The 25,264-nt window shown below is 45.3% G+C and overlaps 1 protein-coding gene across 5 annotated transcripts in view; it reads right to left on the reverse strand.

Moving 5' to 3' along the window:
- Window positions 1-25,264, reverse strand: part of ica1 (islet cell autoantigen 1) — a 322,738-nt gene that overhangs the window by 170,529 nt on the left and 126,945 nt on the right. For all 5 annotated transcript variants that reach the window (XM_085988367.1, XM_085988366.1, XM_085988363.1 and 2 more), the window contains one exon: window positions 16,760-16,885. In XM_085988367.1, the coding sequence (XP_085844493.1) occupies window positions 16,760-16,885 (126 nt within the window). The remainder of the gene's footprint in view (window positions 1-16,759; window positions 16,886-25,264) is intronic.

Here is a 25,264-nt window from a genome sequence, read left to right on the forward strand (position 1 = left end):
GCGATAGTGATAGGGGATTCTATTGTAAGGGGAATAGACAGGCTTTTCTGCGGCCGCAAACGAGACTCCAGGATGGTATGTTGCCTCCCTGGTGCAAGGGTCAAGGATTTCTCGGAGCGGCTGCAGGGCATTCTGGGGGGGGGGGGGAGGAGAGGGTGAACAGCCAGTTGTCGTGGTGCATATAGGTAAAATCCAGGATGAGGTCCTAAAAGCTGAATATAGGGAGTTAGGAGGTAAATTAAAAAATAGGACCTCAAAAGGTAGTAATCTCAGGATTGCTACCAGTGCCACGTGCTAGTCAGAGTAGAAGTAGAAGGATATTTCAGATGAATAAGTGGCTAGAGGAATGGTGCAAGGGGGAGGGATTCAAATTTCTGGGATATTGGAACCAGTTCTGGCGGAGGTGGGACCAGTACAAACTGGACGGTTTGCACCTGGGCAGGACTGGGACCGGTGTCCTTGGGGGAGTGTTTGCTAGTGCTGTTGGGGAGGGTTTAATCTAAAATGGCAGGGGGTTGGGAACCTGTGCAGGGAGACAGAGGAAAGGGAAACAAGGATAGAAGCCAAAGACAGGAAGGAGAAAAGCAAAAGTGGCAGTCAGAGATATCAAGTGTTTAAATCAAACATGGCCACAGTAAATAATAATTCTAAACGGTCTAAGAGTGTTAAAAAACAATCCTGAAGCTTTGTGTCTTAATGCGAAGAGCATTCGTAATAAGGTGGATGAATTAGCTGCACAAATAGATGTAAACGGATATGATATGATTGGGATTACGGAAACGTGGCTCCAGGGAGACCAAGGCTGGGAATTCAACATCCAGGGGTATTCAATATTCAGGAAAGACAGGCAAAAAGGAAAAGGAGGTGGGGTAGCATTGCTGGTTAAAGAGGAGATGAACACAATAGTAAGGAAGGATATTAGCTCTGATGATGTGGAATCTGTATGGGTAGAGCTGAGAAATACCAAGGGGCAGAAAACATTAGTGGGAGTTGTATACAGACCCCAAAACAGTAATGCTAAGGTTGGGGATGGCATTAAACGGGAAATTAGAGATGCATGCAATAAGGGCACAGCAGTTATCATGGGTGAATTTATCTACATATAGATTGGGCTAACCAAATTAGTAACAATACTGTGGAGGAGGAATTCCTGGAGTGTATATGGGATGGTTTCCTGGACCAATATGTCCAGGCCATCTTAGACTGGGTATTATGTAATAAGAAAGGATTAATTAGCAATCTTGTTGTGCGGGGCCCTTTGGGGCGGAGCGATCATAATATGATCGAATTCTTCATTAAGATGTAGAGTGAAGTATTTGACTCAGAGACTCAGGTCCTGAATTTAAATAAAGGAAACTACGATGGTATGAGGCGTGAGTTGGATAGGATGGATTGGGGAACGTCACTTAAAGGGTTGACGGTGGATAGGCAATGGCAAACATTTAAAGATCGCATGGATGAACGACAGAATTTGTTCATCCCTGCTTGACATAAAAATAAAACAAAAAAGGTGACTCAACCGTGGCTAAACAAGGGAAATTAGGGATAGCATAAGATCCAAGGAGAGGACATATAAATTGGCCAGAAAAAGCAGCAAACCTAAGGATTGGGAGCAGTTTAGGATTCAGCAAAGGGTGACAAAGGGATTAATTAAGAGGGGGAAAATAGAGTATGAGAGTAAGCTTGCAGGGAACATAACTGTAAAAGCTTCTATAGATATGTGAAGAGAAAACGATTGGTAAAGTCAATCTTGCAGTCAGAATCAGGGGAATTTATAATGGGGCACAAAGAAATGAGGGACCAATTAAATACATACTTTGGTTCTGTCTTCACAAAGGAGGACACAAATAACCTCCCAGAGATGTCGGGGAACATAGGGTCTAATGAGAGGGAGGAATAGAATGAAATCAGTGTTTGTAGGGAAATGGTGTTAGGGAAATTGACGGGATTGAAGGCCGATAAATCCCCAGGGCCTGATAATCTACATCCTAGGGTACTTAAGGAAGTGGCCCTAGAAATAGTAGATGCATTGCTGGTCATCTTCCAAAATTCTATAGACTCTGGAACAGTTCCCATGGATTGGACGGTAGCTAATGTTACCCACATAGCTAATGTTACCCCACTGTTCAAAAAATGTGGTGCAGAGAAAACAGGGAATTATAGACCGGTAAGCCTGACATCGGTAGTGGGGGAAATGGGGAAAATGCTAGAGACCATTATAAAAGATGCAATAGCAGAGCACTTGGAAAACAGTGACAGGATCGGACAAAGTCAACATGGATTTACAAAAGGTAAATCATGCTTGACTAATCTACTGGAATCTTTTGAGGATGTAACTGGTAGAATAGATAAGGGAGAACCAGTGGATGTGGTGTATTTGGACTTTCAGAAGGCTTTCGATAAGTTCCCGCATAAGAGATTAGCGCATAAAGTTAAAGCACGAGAGATTGGGGGCAAGGTACTGACTTGGATAGAGAACTGGTTGGCAGACAGGAAGCAAAGAGTTGGAATGAACTGGTCTTTTTCCTAGTGGCAGGCAGTGACTAGTGGGGTACCGCAGGGATCAGTGCTAGGATCCCAGCTAGTCACAATATATATTAATGATCTAGACGAGGGAACTAGATGTAATATCTCCAAGTTTGCAGACGACACAAAGCTGGGTGGGCGTGTGTGCTGTGAGGAGGATGCAGAGAAACTCCAGTATGATTTGGACAGGTTGGGTGATTGGGCAGATGCATGGCAGATGCAGTATAATGTGGATAAATGTGAGGTTATCCACTTTGGTGGCAAAAACAGGAAGGCAGATTATTATCTGAACGGCAATAGATTGGGAGAAGGGGAAGTGCAACGAGACCTGGGTGTCCTTGTGCACCAGTCGCTGAAGGTAAGCATGCAGGTGCAGCAGGCAGTTAAGAAGGCAAATGGTATGTTGGCCTTCATAGAGAGAGGATTCGAGTACAGGAACAAGGATGTCTTGCTGCAGTTGTACAGGGCCTTGGTGTGACCACACCTTGAGTATTGTGTGCAGTTTTGGTCGCCTTATCTGAGGAAGGATATTGTTGCCATGGAGGGAGTGCAGTGAAGATTCACCAGACTGATACCTGGGATGGCAGGAATGACGTATGAGGAGAGATTGGGTTGATTAGGCTTATATTCGCTAGAGTTTAGAAGAATGAGGGGGGATCTCATTGAAACTTATAAAATTCTAACAGGACTAGACAGACTAGATGCAAGAAGGATGTTCCCGATGGCTGGGGAGTCCAGAACCAGGGGTCACAGTCTAAAGATAAGGGGTAAGCCATTTAGGACAGAGATGAGGAGGAATTTCTTCACCCAGAGAGTGGTGAACCTGTGGAATTTTCTACCACAGAAGGCAGTTGAGGCTAATTCATTAAATATATTCAAGAAGGAGTTAGATATATTTCTTAAGGCTAAAGGGATCAAGGGATATGGGGAGAAGGCAAGGACCAGGTACTGAGTTTGGATGATCAGCCATGATCACATTGAATGGCGGAGCAGGCTCGACGGGCCGAATGGCCTACTCCTGCTCCTATCTTCAATGTTTCTATGTGCGATGGCAAGCCTGCCATAGAGCCTGTTGGCAATGTCAAGGAGCTTAGAGGAGTCCAGCTTCAACATTGGACGGGGCTTTGCGCAAAGCTTGGAGCCCATGATTTCCAGACTGGAAATGATGGACAACTTCAGGAGACACCTTGTGGACCCAGACATGATGCTGCGTGTGATGGGTGATGTCATGGCTTCCATTGCAGCATAGGCAGAAGCGACCCAACGTCTCAGTGCTACAGTGGAAGTGCAGACTGCTCTCCTGTAGGCTCAGCTTTCTGCCACGCAAGATCAGACTGCTCTCAAAGAGGTGGCTGCAGAGATAGAGGATGCATTGGTTGTGATGTTACAAAATTCCCTAGATTCTGGAATGGTCCCAGCGGGCTGGAAGGTAGCAAATGTAACCCCGCTATTCAAGAAAGGAGGGAGAGAGAAAACGGGGAACTGTAGGCCAGTTAGCCTGACATCAGTTGTTGGGAAAATACTGGAATCCATTATTAACAGGACACTTAGAAAATCATACTGGGCCAGATTTTCCGACCCCCACGGGTGTGTACACACCCGTAGGGGCCTCGCAAGTGCCGGTTGCAGGCATGCGAAGCGCATGCGCTGAAAACTGGCACTTGCGATCTGTCAAGAATTCTATTGACAGATTATCTGCCTGCCCTGGAGAAGGGCCTCCGCGGGCAGAGAGTTCCGCTTTCTGCGCAACCGCCGCCCGCTGAAAACCTTAAAAATCCTAAGTGTTTATAATTTAAAAATACTTTTAAAAAAAGTTTATTTTTAGCCCCGTAATAAACTTTAATTATTTTTTTCAAAAAATTTAATTTTTGTTTAAAGTATTTAATTTAATGTAATTTTAACTAATTTTAAATACATGATTTAAAAAAAATGTATTTAATGTTTAACTGTGTTTTTAAATGTGATCCCCATTCATACTTTTGACAGATCTGTCCGTACGGACCTGTCAAAAGTGTGAAGGGCGATTCCCTTCTTTGATTGGTTCCCCATGGCCCACATGATCCCAGGGACGCTTGCGAACTGCATGCACCCCGGGATACCTGGGCCTCTGCGCATTTCGTAGAGCAGAGGCCCAGGATCGGAAGTCTCGGGATCTATGGAGCCAGCAGTTCACTGTGTAGATTTTTTCCGATCGGAGGCATCAGCACGCAGGAAGCCTCCGATCGGAAATTCAGGGCCAATATCGTTAGGCAGAGTCAACATGGTTTTATGAACTTTATTGCAACTGGGTTGGAGTACAAGAGTAAGGAAGTCTTGCTACAATTGTACAGGGCTTTGGTGAGACCACACCTGGGACTACTGTGCACAGTTTTGGTCTCCTTATCTAAGGAAGGATATACTTGCCTTAGAGGTGGTGCAACGAAGGTTCACTAGATTGATTCCTGGGACGAAAGGGTTGTCGTATGAGGAGATATTGAGTAGATTGGACCTCTACTCTCTGGAGTTTAGAAGAATGAGAGATGATCGCATTGCAACATGTAAGATTCTGAGGGGTATTGACAGGATAGATGCTGAAAGATTGTTTCTCCTGGTTGGAGAGTCCAGAACTTTGGGGGGGGGGGGGGGTGGGGGGGGCGCCAGCCTTTTAAGACTGAGATGAGGAGGAACTTCTTCACTCAGCGGGTTGTGAATCTCTGGAATACAAAGGGCTGTGGATGCTCAGTCGTTGAGTATATTCAAGGCTGAGATAGATAGATTTTTGAGCTCTAGGGCAACGAAGGGATATGGGGATTGGGCGGGAAAGTGGAGTTGAGGTTGAAGATCAGCCATGATCTTATTGAATAGCGGAGCAGGCTCGAGGGGCCGTATGGCCTATTCCTGCTCCTAATTCTTATGTTCTTATGTTCATGCAGTCTCAGCTTTCTGCCACCCAAGCTCAGACTGCTGCCATCGTGGCTGGGTTTACCAGCATCGCAGCAAGCCAGCAATCTGTCTTCCAACAGATGGCTAGGAATGCTGAGACGTCACCCCAGGGGAGTGGCAGTGGGTTTGTGGAGCAGGAACCTTCTGTACTTTTTCAGGATGACAGCATTCCGATTCCCACCGCTACCACTCCGCCATTGCCCTTGCCTGTCAGCCAGCCAGCCCAGACTGCTGTCACCTATTCAGAGGTGGTGCAGTCTACAGCCGAGCCTTCTCAATCCACAGCTGGTCAAGGTTGGCCCGCAAGGCCATCTGTGGTCTCCCCCATGGAAACTCAGCAGCCTTCCACCAGCCATGCTGTAGCCACTGCGGGAGCACTGCATAGGAGTACTAGACTAGAAAAGGCACACGAACGCCAGCTGCTCAATACAAGGGTGATTAGTTCATATTGTAATATTAATTGAATATAGATAAATTTATTAATTTTGTTTAAAATGTTTGTTTTGTGGTGGCTCTCATTTCAGCGTTGTGCCCAGCAGGGCACTATGATGTTCCGTGACAGAGGGATGGTATTATGGGGATGTGGTGAGCAATGGGGATCTGGGGTTTCATTCACTGGAACCGGAGTCTCATGAGGCATTCATGGACAGCCCAATGGGATTTGCTGTCTGCCTCCTCCCTTCCTTCCCCTTGTTCTCCTCCTGATGTGCTCCCACAATCCCTGCTGGCTAGGGCTGCACCCTCATGATGGTCAAGTTGTGAAGTATGCAGCAGACCACCACGAAATGGGACACCCGCTCCGCCGAGTATTGGAGGGCTCCTCCTGAGCGGTCAAGGCAGTGGAACCGTTGCTTCAGCAGCCCAATGGTCTGCTCGATGATGTTCCTGGTGGAAGCATGGCTTTTATTATATGAGTGCTGGGCAGGAGTGGTGGGGTTGCGGAGGGGAGTCATCAGCCAAGTGCAGAGCGGATAGCCCTTGCCTCCGAGCAGTTTGACTTGGTGGCTGGAAGATTTCTGGCACACCGGACTGATGCAGGATGAAGCCATCTTGACTGCGGCCAGGATAGCGGGCATTGACCATCAGGATGCGCTGGGCATTGTCGCACAACAACTGCACATTAAGTGAGTGGCAGCCTTTGCGGTTACAAAAGATCTCAGGAATGGTATATGGCGCCTGCAAAGCCACGTGGGTGCAGTTGATGGCGCCCTGCACCATGGGGAAGCACGCTATCTTGGCAAAGCCGGATGCGTGCTCCCTCCTACTTCTCTCCGTTCAGAGAAGACAATGTAGTCCCTTCTCCTGATGTAGAGAGCCTCTGTGACCTCTCGGAGGCAGCGATGGATAGCGAACTGGGAAATGTTAACTATGTCTCCTGCTGCAGACTGGAAGGATCCGCTGGTGATAAAATTGAGGGCCACTATGACGTTGAGGGCTACTGGGAGAGCCGTGGTTGCCCTGCTTGGAGGCTGCAGGTCTGGTTGCAGGAGGTAGCAGAGTTCTATGACCACCTCCTTGGTGAAGCGCAGCCTCCTAATACACTGCTCCTCGCTACACTGCTCCTCGCTTAAGTAGAGATAAGAGAAGTGCTCTCGGAAGACCCTAGGTGGGTAAGGCCTCCTGTTGAGAGCCCTTCTGCTGCTCCTCCTCCTCCTCCCTCTGCATGTATCTTCTCTTCCGCTCCATCTTCCGAAGATACTTGAGTGCAAGGGGGACTGCCAGTACAGCCCCCATGACTGTGAAGAAGTGTTGTGAGCAGAAGCCTTTAAATAAGAATGAAGGTGTTCTCCACTTGCACCAACACTCCCTGTCACTTAGGAACTTGAAACAAGTTTAGAAAGCTGCAAGCATTGCAGAAAGTTGCACAGAGCCAGACAAACTGAAAAACCATGTCAGCTGCAAGCTGTTGATGATGTTCCCTTTAAATAACACTGCTGGAGGCTCCTTCCTGTTTGTGAACGCTTGGTCAGCTGGTCGTGATTAACACAGGCCGGTAAGTGGAGTGGCGAATGCAAAAATGGCAGATCGGGCGTCAAGTGAGCGTTGCACGCTCACTGATGTCATGATCTGCATAATCTAAATATCTCCAGCAAGCGGGGCATCAGCAGTGCTGATGCTGCTAAAAATGGCGGCTGCTGCCGGAAGTGGGTGAAAGTGAAGCGGTTGCCATTTTTTTCACCAAAACGAGCCTCAACGGCCAGCACTAAAACCCCCAAGTTCTAGGCTATTATTTTGAATTAAAGTCATACACACGTATTCATTAATTTGGTAAGGAAAATTAGAGAACCAACACCAAAAAAAGTACAAAATTAGCTGTAGTACTCTTTCAATACTTCTACTAGATTGTGTACTATTTACACAGTTCAACTGTCATGACAAATTATATTTTCAGAGTTAGAAGCTCTTTCTTGTTCAAACATTTTAAATTGGCACATCAGCGCAAAAGATGAACTGAGCAACATATTAAAAAAAATATTAATTAGCTTCCATTATAATAGTCAACTGCGAATTAACTTTTATTGTAACAGCAAACTACCAATTAACTTCCAATAGAATAGTCAATTATTAAAATGTACATTTGTCAGGTCTGTGACAATTCTCAGAAGAGAAACACCAAATTAAATTCCATCCTTCAGATTTTATTTTTGGCTTTAAGTGTTTGTGAAGTGATTTCATCATCATCTTTGTTTTAAATACCCTCACATGACAACAGACATTGGATTGCGACTTAATTAATATCACATCCTAAAGCTAGAAACCTTCAGAGACATAAAGAATTAACTTCATCTCATGTTAATTATTACTCTGCAACTTTTCTATTATAGTTTAATCATAACAGCATAAATTTAATAAGAGCATAGCAGATAGCAACAGACAGGTGCATTCAAAAAGAAATTTGATGTGGACCCAAAGAACAACTGAAAATGTTATGTTCAATGTCTCCATTAATTTTCAATTTAAAAGTTAGAATTTTTATTTGAGTTTGGGAAAATATGAAGCAGAAGGAAAAGTAAAAGAAAACCAAAATTAAAACTCATATCCATAGACAAACATATCACTTAAATTAAGCTAGAAATAGAAATACAAAGACACCAAAAGAAACAAAACACAGAAGCTATATCGCAAGAAAAAAGAACTGAATGAATCTTTCAAATTTAACATGGCTACATTTACCAAAATGGTCAGGTAATTATTGAGGGCAAACAGGTGAGGAGTAAGCAGTGGAAAGAATATTTTGAAGATCTATAAAATGCACAGGGCATGGTGGTGAATCAGCCCTGGAGAAACCGTCCTCTACAAATATAGGGGATTTGACGTTGGATTTCACGGGAGACGAAGAAAAGATTTCTATTGATATTGATAATATAATATACAGCACCTCATCTTCCGATTAGGCACCTTACAGCCTTCCGGACTCAATATCGAATTCAACTATTTCAGATCATAACCTCGGCCCCTATTACATTTTTACTTATATTTTTTATCCACACCTTTGTTTTGGTTTCCCCCCCCCCTTTCCTTTTTTTTCTCTCTCCCACATGGCAGCTGTCTCCCATTCTGCCAGCACATTTCACACCTAATCTAGACCTGTCTTTTGTCTTCACTAGTCCTATCACCATCTCATCTCGTTTTGAATACCTCTTAATGTCTCTTCTCTTTTGTTCTCTCCCAGCCGGCCTCTTAATCTATTTCATTCCCTGTGCCTCTTTAGTCTTGATAAAGGGTTTTGACCCGAAACGTTGACTCTAATTTCTCTCCACGGATGTTGCCTGGCCTGCTGAGTTTTTCCAGCATTTTCTGCTGTTATTTTTGATAATATAACTGTTGCTCCAGGCGGATGAGGAACATACTATGAAAGTGATATAAAGGCTATTTAACAAAATTCGGAAAGAGCAAGTACCTGAAGACTGGGAAAAGGCGATAACAACACCAATCTTCAAAAAGAGAGACAAGAGTAAATACAGCAATTACAGAGGAATCAGCTTACTGAGTATAACCAGAAAAGTATTTACTAAGACACTGCAGAAGAGAATGAAGAGATACCTAGAAGTGGTGTTGCATAAAGAACAAGCTGGTTTTAGACCAGGACAAAGTACGATAGATCAACTATTTGTGATGAGATAGATTTCAGAGCAATTTAAAGGGCACAACATCCATTGCCACAACAACCCTAAAGATTTTAAGCAGGTCTTTGACAGTAAATGGTGAGAAGGGATATGGCACATCTTAAGGATGTATAGTATTTCTGAGAAACTTGTTATAGATGTTTTCTATCAATCTGACAAGTCTCTGAGCACTGTTAGAGTGGATAGGAAAATGACAGAATGGTTTAGATCAACAGTTGGGGTGAGACAAAGATGCATGCTGTCGCCTGATTTATTTAATCTAAGGAGTGGAAGCAGTAATGTGGTAACATATTAAACAATCTCAGATTTGCTGAGGACATTGACCTCATAGCAACATCTAAACAGATTTGCAGAGACTAACTAATAAGGTGTACGTGGAGAGTAGAACATTTCGATTGCAGATTGACATAAAGAAGACAAAGGTCATGTCATTTGGGAAGCATCAGGAAGATGTACACATTATAGTTGGAGGGGATGCAGTTAACAAGTGGAAAGGTTTGTACACTTTGGTGGGTTAATGCCAGAGAATAAGAATTGTGAAGAAGACATCAAAAGAAGGATTGGACTTGCTTCTGCTGCTTTTGGAAGATTAAGCAGGGTATGGAAGGCTAAAGATATTTCAGTAAAAATAAAGGCTAGAGTTTATGAAATGATGGTGATCCCCATATTATTATACAGATCGGATTGTTGGAATAGGAGTAAAGTTGTCAAGAAAAAGGTACTAACAGCAGATATGAGTTGGTTGAAAGGAATACTGAGAGATCCCGGATGCAAAGAATTAATAAAGATACAGGAAATTCTCGATTTACCGGCACCTAAATAACCGGAAATCTCTGTTAACCAGCAAAAGTCAGGAGTAGGTTCAGGTAAGTTTTACTTCATATTAGTGGCCGTTCCTGGATCTGTGGCTGTGTAATCGGGGTTCCTGCACTTGTTGCAGGGATGCTTGGTCTGTGGCCGGGTTTCTTGCACCTGTTGCTAAGCAACAGGGAAGCCTGGATTTGTTGCTGTGTACGGAGCTCTCGTACCTTTTAACTATACCTCTCTGTAATCCGGACTTTTTGATAAACTGGCACCACGCCGTTCTAGTCGGTGACGGATAAAAAAAGTTTCCTGTATATGGTCATGGCTTGGACAAGAAACAACGCTTATACAGAAGATCCAAGAAAGACAACTGTGATGGTTTGGACATGTTTGAAGAATGAACAACTGGAATAACTTTCATGGCTCTGCATACAGAGGTACATGGAAGAAGAAGCTGAAGAAAACCAAGGAAGAGCTGGATGGACAATGTCAAGAGTGACTTTTCACAGAAAGGGATACAGATGACTGAAGCGGCCAGGCTAGTTCAGAACTGACGACAGTGGGAATCAGTTCATTTGGCCCCATCGTCGCCGCTGAGCTGGTACAGTAGAAATTAATTACAGTCAGTGTTATATGAATGCTTAACAAACTCCTTTCACCATTATTTTACCGACATCCTTAACCTATTTAAAAGAAGCAGATTAAAATAGTGGAACATAGGAACAGGAGTAGGGAATTTAGCCCCTCGAGCCTGTTCCGCCATTCAATTAAATCATGGCTGATCCGAGGCCTAACTCTATATACCCGTCTTTGGCCCATATCCCTTAATACCTTTGGTTAACAAAAAGTTATCAATCTCAGATTTAAAATTAACAACTGATCTAGCATCAATTGAAGTTTGCGGATGAGAGTTCCAAACTTCTACCACCTTTTGTGTATAGAAGTGTTTCCTAATTTCACTCCTGAAAGGTCTGGCTATAATTTTTTTTAGAGTCTTAGCCTCACCAACCAGCGGAAATAGTTTCTCTCTATCTACCCTATCTGTTCCCCTCAATATCCTGAAAACTTCGATCAAGATACCACTTAACCTTCTAAATTCCAGGGAATACAACCCTAGTTTGTGTAATCTCTCCTCGTAATTTAACCCTTGGAGTCCGGGTATCATTCTGGTAAACCTATGCTGCACTCCCTCCAAGGCCAATATATCCTTCCCCAAGGTGTGATGCCCAGGACTGCTCACAGTACTCCAGGCGTGGTCTAACCAGGGTTTTCTATAGCTGCAGCATAATTTTTACCCCCGTGTATTCTAGTCCTCTAGATATAAAGGCCAACATTCTATTAGCCTATTTGATTATTTTCCATACCTGTTCATGACATTTTAATGATCTATGTACCTGGATCCCCAAGTCTCTTTGGACCTCTGCTGTTTAAGAGCGGTAGCCAGCAAGAAAGAGCGACTCCGTCAAACATCAGATGAGAGGCACCCTCTGCATTGTCATACACCTACACCCAGCCGCCTAAAGTCAAGGAAGAGCTTCATGAACAGTGTTGTTCCATTACAATCAACCTCATCTGAAGCCTGCATCGCCTTGTGGAAAGACCGGCTCGCCAGTCTTGAACAACCCCCAGCGATGGAAATTTTACCTGATGAAAGCCTTCCCCCAGGAGCTAATTGCAATTGGGCAATCTGGAAGTGCCTTAACAGACTTAGGACCGGTGTAGGTTGCTCAAAGGTGTCACTAAGCAAATGGGGATATTCAACCAGCCCGACAACTTGTGAATGTGGAACTGAGGCACAGACTATGCAACATCTCCTGCAATGCCCATTGTTAGAGGAACCCTGCACTGTTGCAGATCTTGCCGAATCCAACAACAAGGCGCAAAAATGTGTCCAGTTCTGGCTGGGCTATGTATAGACTGTCCGTGGACACGATAAGAAGACGACCCTTTAGAAAGTATCCTGTTCTATTCTTTTTAGGTCCAAAGTAGATGACCTCACATTTGCCTATATTAAAATCCATTTGCCACAGTTTTGCCCATTAACTTAATCCATCAATATCTCTTCATAATTTTATACTTTCATCTACACTGCCTAAAATGCCACCTATCTTTGTGTCATCGGCAAATTTAGATATGTGGCTTTCTATGCCATCATCTAAGTCATTAATAAATACAGTGAATAGCTGAGGCCCCAACACAGAACCTGCGGGACACCACTCCTGCCAATTAGAGTACTTGCCCATTATCCCTACTCACTGTCTCCTGCCACTCAGCCAATTTTCTAACCAGGTCACTAATTTGCCTCCAATTCCATGGGCTTCAACCTTAGTTAAGAGTCTCTTATGAGGGACTTTATTAAATGCCTTCTGGTAGTCCATATAAATAACATCCATAGACATGCTATGGGAACCCGCATGGGTCCTAGCTATGCCTGCTTTTTCGTGGGATATGTGGAACATTCTTTGTTCCAGTCCTACTCAGGTCCCCTCCCTCACCTCTGTTTCCGGTACATTGATGACTGTATCGGTGCTATTTCCTGCTCTCGTTCTGAACTAGAAAATTTCATTCACTTTGCTTCCAATTTCCACCCTTCCCTCACCTTCACATGGTCCATCTCCGACTCTTCCCTTCCTTGACTTCTCTGTCTCCATCTCTGGGGATAGGCTATTGACAAACGTTCACTACAAGCCCACCGACTCCCACAGCTACCTGGACTACACTTCCTCCCACCCAGCTTCCTGTAAGGACTCTATTCCATTCTCCCAGTTTCTCCGTCTCTGCCGCATCTGCTCGGACGATGCCACCTTCCATACTAGTGCTTCCAACATATCTTCCTTTTTCCTCAGCCGAGGATTCCCCGCTACTGTGGTTGGCATGGCCCTTGACCGTGTCCGTTCTATTTCCCGCACTTCTGTTCCCACCCCTTCCCCTCCCTCCCGGAACCACAATAAGGTTCCCCTTGTCCTCACCTTTCACTCCACCAGCCTCCACATTCAACGAATCATTCTCCACCATTTCCGCCACCTCCAACGTGATCCCATCACCAAACACATCTTCCCCTCACCTCCCCTTTCAGCACTCCGAAGGGACCGCTCCCTCTGCGACACCTTGGTCCACTCCTCTATCACCCCCAACACCCCTTCCCCTGGCACCTTCCCGTGCAAGCGCAGGAGATGCAACGTATGCCCTTTTACCTCCTCCCTTCCCACTTTCCAGGGCCCCAAACACCCCTTCCAGGTGAAACAGCAATTTACTTGTGCTTCTTGCAATTTAATATACTGTATTCGCTGCTCACGATGCGGCCTCCTCTACATTGGGGAGACCAAACGCAGATTGGGTGACCGCTTTGCGGAACACCTCCGTTCAATCCGTAAGGGTGACCCTGAGCTTCCGGTCGCTTGTCACTTTAACTTTCCACTCCACTCCCACTCTGACCTCTCCGTCCTCAGCCTCTTACATTGTTCCAATGAAGCTCAATGTAAGCTCGAGGAACAGCACCTCCTCTTTCGATTAGCACTTTACAGTTTCTGGACTCAACAATCGAGTTCAACAATTTCAGACCATAACTTCTGCCCCATCTTTTTTTTCCCCATTTAAAAAAAATCTTTCTCACATGGCAGCTGTCTTTCATTCTGCCATCACCATTTACACTTCATCTAGAGCCATCTTTTGCTTCTCAACTTGTCCCATTACCATCTCCTTTTGTCTTGCACCATCATCTCTTTTGTCTCTTAATCACAGACCTTCCCTTTTGTTCTTTCCTCCCCTCCCCTCTTTCCCTGCTCCTACACTTGCTTAAAAACCTGTTCCATCTCCAACTTTTTCCAGTTCTGACGAAGGGTCATCAACCTGAAACGTTAACTCTGTTTCTCTCTCCACAGATGCTGCCTAACCTGCTGAGTATTTCCAGCATTTTCTGTTTTTAATCCATAAACATTCCCCTGTCCACTACTTTAGTCACCTCTTCAAAAAATTCAATCAGGTTCGTCAGGCATTACCTACCTTTTACAAATTCATGCTGGCTCTCTCTGATCAGCTGAAACTTCTCAAGGTATTGAGTCACCCTCTCCTTAATTATAGACTCTAGTAATTTCCCGACAACAGATGTTTATATGGTCTATAATTCCCTGGTTTCCCTCTCTCACCATTCTTAAATAGCGGAGTGACATGCACAATTTTCCAATCTAAAGGAACAGTTCCTGTATTGAGAGAACTTTGGAAGATTATAGTTAGGGCATCTGCCCTGTGCTCACCTACTCCCTTTAAAACCCTGGGATGGAAACCATTTGGACCTGGGAATTTGTCACTCTTTAGTGCCATTATTTTCTTCATTACTGTTTTTTTGCTTATGTTAATTTTGTTGAGTCCCTGTCCCTGATTCAATATTAGTTTCCTTGGGATTTCTAACATGCTATCTTCTTCCTCTACTGTAAATACTGACGCAAAGTAATTATTCAACATTTCCGCCATTTCCTTATCATTGACAATGTCACCGTTATCAGTTTTCAAGCGGCCAACATTGCTCCTGGCCACCCTCTTTTTCTTAATATAATTATAAAAATTGTGTGTTGATTTTGATATCCCTTGCAAATGACTTAGTGCCGGAGGCACAGCGCCGTGGGGCGCTACCGGCTGATGCCACCGCTAACCTCCCGCTGAATTTCGCGGGAGGCGTTAGCGGCGCCGCGCCCAGGGCTTTGCACCCAGTTAGGCGCAAAGCAACCCAATTCCCCCCCTGATGTTTTAGACAAAGGTTGCGTATATTTAAAGCCTGTTTCACTTCCTAATTTGACAAATCATGAAATAGTTTTCCGCTCTCTTATACAGGCTCAACTTAGTCAGGTGCAGTTCTGATGTAAATGGTGGAATTTCTGAGACAGCAACTTTGTCCCTCACTATTTCGCCATTTGCAACCATGCACCACTTGGGGGCAGGCATGTCTTCTGCCAGAAGTCACTTCTACTGGAATTTAGCATGTATTTTAGAAAGGGTGTAAACTCTAGCATATCACTACAACATTTTGAACCAAAAAAATCTCAGAATTTATGGCTCATGTCTTTTATCTCCATTTACCAATTAGATGGAAATGGAGTCTCTCACTTAAGTGGAAACCAAAACTGCCAATATTTCAGACACTTTGGGGTCTATATTAACCCCCCCAATGATGGACGGGAGAATGGCAGGGGGGTTAAAAATGTTAATTCACGAAACGCAATCCCAACCCACGGCACTGGCGCTGGCGCTTGCCGCCATTTTTTACAGTGGCAGGTTGCGTGGTGTGCCTGTGTCCCACCACCAACCCCCGATCATTCTCGATTAGCGGGGGCCATCCCCAACAGTCTCCGACTGCAGACTTCTACCGCTGGCTTTCCCACCCGGCCAGCCTCTCAATCTGGCTGCCGGGCAGGAAATGGAATTTTAAAAAATGATGAGGACCTACCATTAAATTTGGCAGGATCTCTGCGTCTCCAGCATTTTACCCCCTCAACCGCATTCCCCCGTTGCCTCCCCGACTCCCTGTAAATATCGGCGCCTTTATGCCTCGCATCCCATCAAAAGCAGATTTCAGACTTCCTGTCTGTTGAGTATTTTATTGTATTGGCAGCAGAAATCATGGGAAACCTGACTTAGACTGCAGATATACTGCCACTTTTGTGTCGCTGCTAAATAACTACTGCTTCGTAGCAATGCAAAGGTGGCAGTACAACTATTGAGCTGGTCAGCAATCAGACTCTGTAGCCTATTAAATTAGGAAAAGTAGGGAATTCATCCATTTTCCAGTTTGTTTGCAGGTGGAAGTATAACTATGTAGATCAGATGTACAGCAGGAAGTCAGATAAACTGATCGAATACTGCATGTTCAAACTGTTGTATATTTTTATAGCGATAGCTCAATTTGTTCAGGAGACGTTTAAGTTTTCACTTTCAGTGCTTGCTTTCCGTTGATGTGTGCATGTGGACACTGATGCATGGGTCATCACACCAACATCCATAGTATGTACACATGCTGAGTTGTGGAACTAGATTTATTCAATCATTCAAATAATTAAAAAATTCAACAAATTTGAGTTTCAGTACGATTTCAGTCAATGTGACTGCTGCACATTCGAACATAAACCAGTCTCGGATCAATACGTGCAGTATACTGCAGCCTTATTTGTCCGTGTCAGATAGCAGCGATGTTTGGAAATGGGCAGAGGAAAGGTAAAAATTGGATTAAAATGTATTGTTTGTTTCACTCCTGAATCATTCTTCTTTGCAAAAAGTTATTTCACACTTGTTTCGGTTTTTCACTTGTTTCTTTTACAATGAACTCATCTAGTTTGCTGATAATCATAGGTAACAAACAGAATAAGATTAAAAAGTTCTAGTGCTTTTACCTGATATGTTGCTAAAATGTGAGAAAGAAGATTGCATCGACTTGCCCCAAGGAGGTCCACTTTCTGGCACACATCATTCTTTAGTTTGTCAAAGTGAATCTTTGTGTGGCGAACTTGGCCTTGGACCTTAAGTTATAAAGAAATCACCTATTATGTAGTGATTGAACACAGTTATCAGAGCGAGAATCACAAGTGAAAGGTAAGTAATCTACCGTATAACAAAGCCAATTGATCAAAGCATATTTTATCAGGAGTTTTGCTTTTCCGAACCAGAATCTCTATTCACAAACAATCAGACGTAAAACTTATTTTGCTGTTGCTGAATATTAGAAGCGTATTTTCATTCTACCTAGCAGCATTAGTATAACAAACTTTTTCCCTGCTCTCATTGGAAACTCTTATTAGTAAGTTTATAACTGCTCAAATCTTAAAAAAAAACCTTGGCAAGAGTTCTTAACTGGTTCCCACAAGCTTGTAATAGAGATTGATTGTACTCCAAACTGATGATCATATACCGGGGCGAAAAAGGCCTTCCATGCCTTTAGTTTATGATGTCTTTTTTGAGTTAAAGACAACTCAATAATAGGGCAAGGGTTTATCCCTGAAACACCAACTGACTCATGTTTTCTCAATGGATGCTGCCTGGCCTCCTGAATGTCCCCAGTGTTTTCTGTTTTTGTTTCAGATTGCCAGCATCTGCAGCATTTTATTTTTTGTTAATATGATTTTATTAGTTGGGTGTTTGTAGAGTTCAGGAAATAATCAATAAGTACATACAAAAAGGTATGTCTGGGGAAGGAAAGAGTACATTCAGAATAAATCATAGACAAGGGGAGCACTTTGTATTGGAACTATCTTCTAAGTTTTCTTATGTTAAATCTAATCAAAATATTTTTTTTTTTACATGCTGGATAAATGTTGCCTTTAATCTTGTAGTTGAAAATTTGAGGTTAAGGAATGCAATAGACTAAAAGGAGGTTGCATCATAGTACTGTATGCTGATTGAATTATTGATTGAGCTGCTGTTATGTCTTGGAATTCAGCACACGATCACTGCAATGATTCATGCTCCCATCCCATATGTTGAACATACCAGTTGAATCCATCTTAGTTTATTTTTTATGTACTGATTTTGGATATTAACGGAATCAAGGGATATGGGGATAGTGAGGGAAGGTGGAGTTGAGGTAGACCTTATTGAATGGCAGAGCAGGCTCGAAGGGCTGAATGGCCTACTCCTATTTCTTATATTCTTAAAACACTTTATAAAGTATGGTTGAAACACCTACATACATTAATCTATAAAACATTTCGCACTTATTAGGATGGCTATAATGTGGGATTGTGCCAGCTGTAAGCTAAAAGGTAGACCAGTAAAAAAAAGAGATCACAAGCAGAACTGGAAAAAGACGAAGGATCCTCAACCTGAAACGTTAACTTTGTTTCTCTCGCTACTGATGCTGCCTGACCTGCTGAGTATTTCCAGCATTTTCTGTTTTTATTCTACCTCCCATGTTACTTAATGTATTTTCTGTTGCTGCAATTGTTTCAGTGTACATTCCAAATGGCTTTCTTTCTGGTTATTAAAAAAAATACTGTTGGAAGAAATTTGTATCTGAACCACTCAGCTGCAAGAAATTTAAGTAGAATTAATTTGTCTCTAATTAAGTGTAACAAAAAATAGTGACATGTGAAAGGTAATTTTCCGGCTTCATGCTGCCAGTAGAGAGCCTTGCTCAGAAATTCAGATGCATGTACATTGTACCGACAGGTGAGACAGTGTAAAGATGAAAAATGACCCCTAGGAAGTGTGATGTGCCAGTCAGAAATACACACCTTTTTCATGACATCAATATATAAATAAATAGGTTACACTGTGACCAAGTGACTCAAGGGGTTTAATGTTTAGGTCAGAGGTTTGAGTTATAGAGATATGTATCACTTAAAATCACTAACTTATAAATTGTTGGTTAGGTACCTGTCCTAATGTAATCAGAAAAAGGGACCAAGTGTAATGTATCCAAGTTTGCTGACGATACAAAGTTAGCTGCGAAAGTAAGCTGTGATGAGGACACAAACAGCTTACAAAGGAATATAGTGTGGCAGAGCCACCAAGAGACTCAGGGAAATTAGTAATAATCCCTTTAACTACAGTGTAGTGCAGCTGTGGACTGCACCTTTAAACTGTCGGTTAACTATACTGTATGTACTTTCTTGCACTCTGCGTGATGACGTCATGATGCCGATCACGTGACCGCGAGTGGCGCGGAGAACATGATGACGTCGTGACGTCAGCTTCCAGGGCCTTAAAGCAGTCTTCGAGGGCCTGGCAAGGAGGACAGACCTGTGTAAACCTTCTCCTGTAGTTTACCAGTTAACTTGTTTGTTTATTAAACTTGGTTATTTTGATTCACTGAGTCGAACTCCATTATTCAGATAGGAACCTCCGTTCCTACAATTGGTGACCCTGATCTCGTCGGACAACTTTCGTTGAGATATTCATAATGAACACGAACGCAGTCGCCCTCAAATTGCCGCAGTTCTGGGAACAGCAACCAGCAGCATGCTTTTTCCAGGCAGAAGCCCAGTTCGCACTCCGGGAGGTTACAGCGGATTCGACCCATTATTATTACGTGGTCTCCGCTCTCAACAGCGCCACGGCCTCGCGGGTCGTCAGCCTCCTTGGCAATCCACCGGCAGAGGGCAAGTATGAAGCTCTAAAAACTCGTTTGCTACAGGTGTTTGGTCTAAATAAGTCGGAGCGTGCACGCAGGCTTATTTCTATGCCCGGCCTCGGGGACTCAAAACCATCGGAACTCATGAGCCAGATGCTCACGCTTTTGGGTTCGGAGCCCCAATGTTTTTTGTTCTGAGAACTCTTCCTCTGCCAGCTACCTGAACCAGTTCAGGCAGCCTTAGCCAGTTCTGCAATTACGGACTGTGCCGAGCTCACTGCAGAGGCTTACGGTCACACAGCAGTGTTGTGCAGCCACGAAGTGCCTTTCCCCCACGCGAGCGAAGCCCAGCCCTCCTCCAGCAGGCTGGTGTGCGTACCACGCCCGTTTTGGCGCCAAGGCTTGGTGCTGCCATCCTCCCTGCAGTTTCACCCCAAAAAAATCTCCAGCAAGCCCGCGAGCTTCGATAAGGACAACAGGGTCTGAAAAACACGTCCAGTTCACCATGGCAGTCGGTTCAGCGGGAAAACTCCTCCACATTACGGATTCCACGACGGGGCGACGATTCCTGTGCGACACTGGTTCCCAGTGCAGTATTCTGCCAACTTCAAAGCTGGATCTGCAGTCCTTCCCTCGAGGCAGTCAATGGCGCGGCTATTTGCACGTTCGGTAAACGGACAGTCAATTTAACCCTCGGTGGTCAGCGTTTTGTGTGGGAGTTTATAACGACTAAAGTATCACAGGCCATCCTGGGGGCTGATTTTTTTCTGTGCCAACGGCTTTCTGGTCAACGTCCAACACTGCCGACTCATTAATGCGTCCACTTTCCACGCGGTGCCTTGCCACCGCAGCACCGCCGTCTCCTGGTCGGTCGCCTGTGCGGTTCCATCGCAGGACGGGTTTACGCGCCTACTTGGCGAGTTCCCGGAGCTCACCAGACCTACATTTTCGGCAGCAGTCGCGAGGCACGGTGTGGCGCATCACATCACCACGACGGGATCGCCTGTTTACGCTCGGGCACGAAGATTGGAACCCGGAAAGCTTGCGGCTGCAAAGGCGGAGTTTCAGACCATGGAGCGCCTCGGGATTGTCTGACGCTCCGACGGTCCTTCCCACTGCACATTGTCCCTAAACCAGGTGGCGGATGGAGGTCTTGCGGGGATTACAGACGCCTTAACGAAGCCACTACGCCGGATAGGTATCCAATACCGCATATACAAGATTTTTCGGCCCATCTGGCTGGCAACTCAGTATTTTCCAAAGTGGATCTCGTCCGCGGATATCACCAAGTTCCTGTGCACCCTCAGGACGTCCCCAAAACGGCGGTCATCACACCGTTCGGCCTTTGAGTTCCTCCGAATGCCGTTCGGATTGAAAAACGCGGCTCAGGCCTTCCAGCGACTCATGGACTCTGTTACGGGACCTTCCCTTTATTTTCGTTTACTTGGATGACATTCTCATCGCTAGTAAGGATATGAAGGAGCACATGGTCCATTTACGCACACTCTTTGCCCGTCTCAGCCAACATGGCCTCATCATAAACCTAGCCAAATGCCAGTCTGGGTTAACCAGCATTGACTTTCTGGGGCACAGGATTACCTCAGAAGGCGCCGTCCCACTGGCCACCAAAGTAGAGGCAGTTACGGCATTCCCGCGGCCTCACACACTCAAATCTCTTCAGGAGTTCCTGGGGATGGTAAATTTTTATCATCGTTTCGTCCCCAAGGCAGCCCAGTTGATGCAGCCGCTGTACGAAGCACTCAAAAGGGAAGTCGGGCAAGGACGTTATCACTTGGACACTGCAGATGGACCAGGCGTTCCTTGACACCAAGGCGGCGTTGGCAGATGCAACCATGCTTGCACATCCACTCCCGGGCGCGACTGTCGCCCTCACTACCGATGCCTCTGACTACGCCATTGGGGCGGTTCAGGAACAATGGGTCGACGGGACTTGGCAGCCATTGGCCTTTTTCAGCCGCCAACTGCGCAAGAACGAGCGAAAATATAGCACTTTTGACGGAGTTGCTGGCCCTGTTTTTGGCCATCCGGCATTTCCGTTTTCTCCTAGAAGGGCGCCTGTTCACTGCGTTCGTGGACCACAAGCCGCTCATTTTCGCAATGGCCAAAACGGCGGAGCCGTGGTCAGCTCGGCAACAGCGCCACCTTACATTTATATCTGAATTTACGACGGATTTACGACATGTGTCCGGCAAAGATAATCTCGTGGCTGATTGCCTTTCACGTGCTCCAGTCCAGGCAGTTCACCTGGGAATTGATTTCGTCGGGTTGGCGGAAGAACAACTGGCAGATCCCGAAGTTCAGGCGTATCGGACCACGCCTTCCAGTTTGCAGGTAGCCGATGTTATGTTCCAAGCAGCAGGAACCACGCTCTTGTGCGACACATCCATGGGAGTGCCCCGGCCCATTGTGCCGGTCGAATGGCGTAAGAAAATTTTCCAGGCTATACACGGTTTATCACACCCGGGGATGAGAGCTTCACAATGGCTCATGTCCCGCAAATTTGTTTGGAAAGGGATACATTCGGATGTTCGGGACTGGACAAACAATTGCGTGGACTGTCAAAAATCAAAGGTCCATCGTCATGTTAAGGCTCCAGTGGCCATCTTCCCGGTGCCAGAATGACGGTTCGATCACGTACACATCGACTTAGTGGGTCCTCTCCCCGCTTCGCGGGGTTTTACGCATCTCCTGACGATAGTGGATCGCACCACCAGGTGGCCAGAGGCGATTCCCTTGGTCGCTACCACTGCAGCGGACGTCTCCAGGGCATTCATTTCGTCGTGGGTGGCTCGGTTTGGGGTGCCATCTCTTCCGACCGAGGTCCACAATTCACGTCAGAGTTGTGGAATGCAGTTGCACAGGGCTTGGGCACCAAGCTGCACCATACCACCGCTTACCATCCGCAGGCGAATGGTCTGTGCGAGAGGTTTCATCGGTCTCTCAAGGCGTCCCTCCGTGCCAGCTTGCGTGGACCCAACTGGGTAGACAGACTCCCCTGGGTGATGCTAGGCCTCCGCACAGTCCCCAAAGATGACCTCCAGTCTTCATCGGCTGAGTTAGTCTACGGTCAAGCACTGAGTACCAGGGGATTTCCTCCCTCCACATACAGAACCGTGGTCGCCAGCTCAGCAGCTCCTTCAGCATCACGAGGCAGCAAAGAATTTCCTGCCTATTCCAACCTCGCATCACAGCCTACAGAGGCCTCATGAGCTCCGATTACGTTTTTATTCGACAGGACGCTCAGAGATCCGCTCAGACCGCCTTATGCTGGACCGTTTTGTGTCATCTCATCGGGAGAAAAATTTTCACGGTCGAAGTGGGAGGCAAGTCCGATACCATCTCTATCGACCGACTTAAACCAGCCCATCTAGATCAGAGTGAACCAGTTGTTGCTGCCCAGCCACCTCACCGTGGACGACCACCGTTGACCGCCAGACCAGTTATGCAACAGCCCGCCATTGAACCGCCTGCTTCTGCCTGATCCTCGCCCACACCTCCTGCTACTGTTTCCTCCACGCCTGATGCGCCGCTTCAGACACAGCCAAGCACCAGCTCGTCTCCCAACGTTCCACTGCTGCTGCCTGAGTTTCATAGTCGTTCGGGCAGGATCATCAAACCTCCTGTTCGTTTGACACTGTCTGTTAAAGAGAATTCTGGGGGGGCGCCTGTGGCGGAGCCACCAAGAGACTCAGGGAAATTAGTAATAATCCCTTTAACTACAGTGTAGTGCAGCTGTGGACTGCACCTTTAAACTGTCTGTTAACTATACTGTATGTACTTTCTTGCACTCTGCGTGATGACGTCATGACGCCGATCATGTGACCGCGAGTGGCGCGGAGAACGTGATGACGTCAGCTTCCAGGGCCTTAAAGCAGTCTTCGAGGGCCTGGCAAGGAGGACAGACCTGTGTAAACCTTCTCCTGTAGTTTACCAGTTAACTTGTTTGTTTATTAAACTTGGTTATTTTGATTCACTGAGTCGAACTCCATTATTCAGATAGGAACCTCCGTTCCTACAATAGACAGGTTAAGTGAATGGGCAATAAGGCGGCAGATAGAGTATAATGTGGGAAAATGTGACGTTATTCACTTTGGTAGAAAGAATAGAAAAACAGAATATTTTTTAAATGGTGAGAAACTAGTAAATGTTGGTGTTCAGAGAAATTTAGGTGTCCTCGTACAGGAAATACAGAGAGTTAGCATACAGGTACAGCAAGGCAAATGGCATGTTGGCCTTATTGCAAGGGGGTTGGAGTACAAGAGTAAGGAAGTCTTACCACAATTGTACAGGGCCTTGGTGACCACACCTGGAGTACTGTGTACAGTTTTGGTCTCCTTATCTGAGGAAGGATATACATGCCTCAGAGGCGGTACAACAACGGTTCACTAGATTGATTCCTGGGATGAGAGGGTTGTACTATAAGGAGAGATTGAGCCTATACTCTCTGGGGTTTAGAAAAATGAGAGGTGATCTCATTGAAATATATAAGATTTTAGGGGGATTGACAGGGTAGATGCAGAGAGGTTGTTTCCCCTGGCTGGAGTGTCTAGAACTGGGGGGGCATAGTCTCAGGATAAGGGGTTGGCCATTTAAGACTGAGATGAGGAGGAATTTCTTCACTCAGAGGGTTGTGAATCTTTGGAATTCTCTGCCCCAAAGGGCTGTGGATGCTGAATCGTTGAGTATATTCAAGGCTGAGATAGATAGAGTTTTGGACTCTTGGGGAATCAAGGGATATGGAGATCGGGTGGGAAAGTGGAGTTGAGGTCAAAGATCAACCATGATTTTATTGAATAGCGGAGCAGGCTCGAGGGGCTGTATGGCCTGCTTCTGCTCCTAATTCTTATGTTCTTATGTAAAAAGTGGGGCATTTCATTAGGAGTGGTAGAGGAATGAGAAAATTAGAGAGAAGCTAAAGTAAACATGTCCAGCTCACTTTAGATAAAATTTGTCATCCTGCTGGCTAATTTTCCAGTATTAATGAAGGTGATCATGGAGAAGTACCTACTCGGGCAAGCCCTTCCTCCCAGCTGGAAAAAGTTATTTTTTTTATAAAGTTATATATCTAAGCTACCCATAATAGTGGGAAGCAATTAATTTTGAAGTGGAAACAACTTGTACAGACAAGTAATCTCAAATAATTTGCTCTTCACCAAAATATGCATGGCTAAAAATTCAATAGCCCCTGAAAACAGGCACAGAGATCATGATGCGCCATTAACCCATGCCCTGGAAGGGAGGGGGGTGAGGAGGATCCAGTTGTCGTGGTCCACGTAGGAACAAACGACATAGGTAGAAGTAGGAATGAGGTTCTGCTGGCAGTTTGAGGAGCTAGGATCCAAATTAAAATGCAGAACCTCAAAGGTAATAATATCCGGCTTGTTACCTGAGCTACGTGTAAATTGGCATAGGGACAAATAGATTTGAGGTTTAAATGCATGGCTCAAAGTGTGGTGTGGGAGGAAGGGGTTTTGGTTCATGGGGCACTGGCATCAGTACTGGGGAAAGAGGGATCTGTTCCGTTGGGACGGGCTCCACTTAAACCGGGCTGGGACCAGTGTCCTGGTGAACTGAATAACGAGGGCAGTAGAGAGGGCTTTAAACAATGAAGGGGGGGGGGGGCAGGAGGATTCAGGAAAGAGTAAATTTAAAAGCAGCGAGAGAAATGTCAAGGCTCTAGAGCAGAGTAGAGTTTTGGATAAAAATAAACACAGAGTGGGTCAGGAAGGGACAGAGAGAGTAGCAAAGGTAATAAGGCATCAATGACTAAGGTGACATCAGGGAAAAAGAGAAATAAGTCAAAGCTAAA

This window comes from Somniosus microcephalus, chromosome 5, assembly GCF_052327205.1.
Source record: "Somniosus microcephalus isolate GS21.2 chromosome 5, FLI_Smic_1.0, whole genome shotgun sequence".
In the NCBI taxonomy this organism is placed as follows: Eukaryota; Metazoa; Chordata; class Chondrichthyes; order Squaliformes; family Somniosidae; genus Somniosus; species Somniosus microcephalus.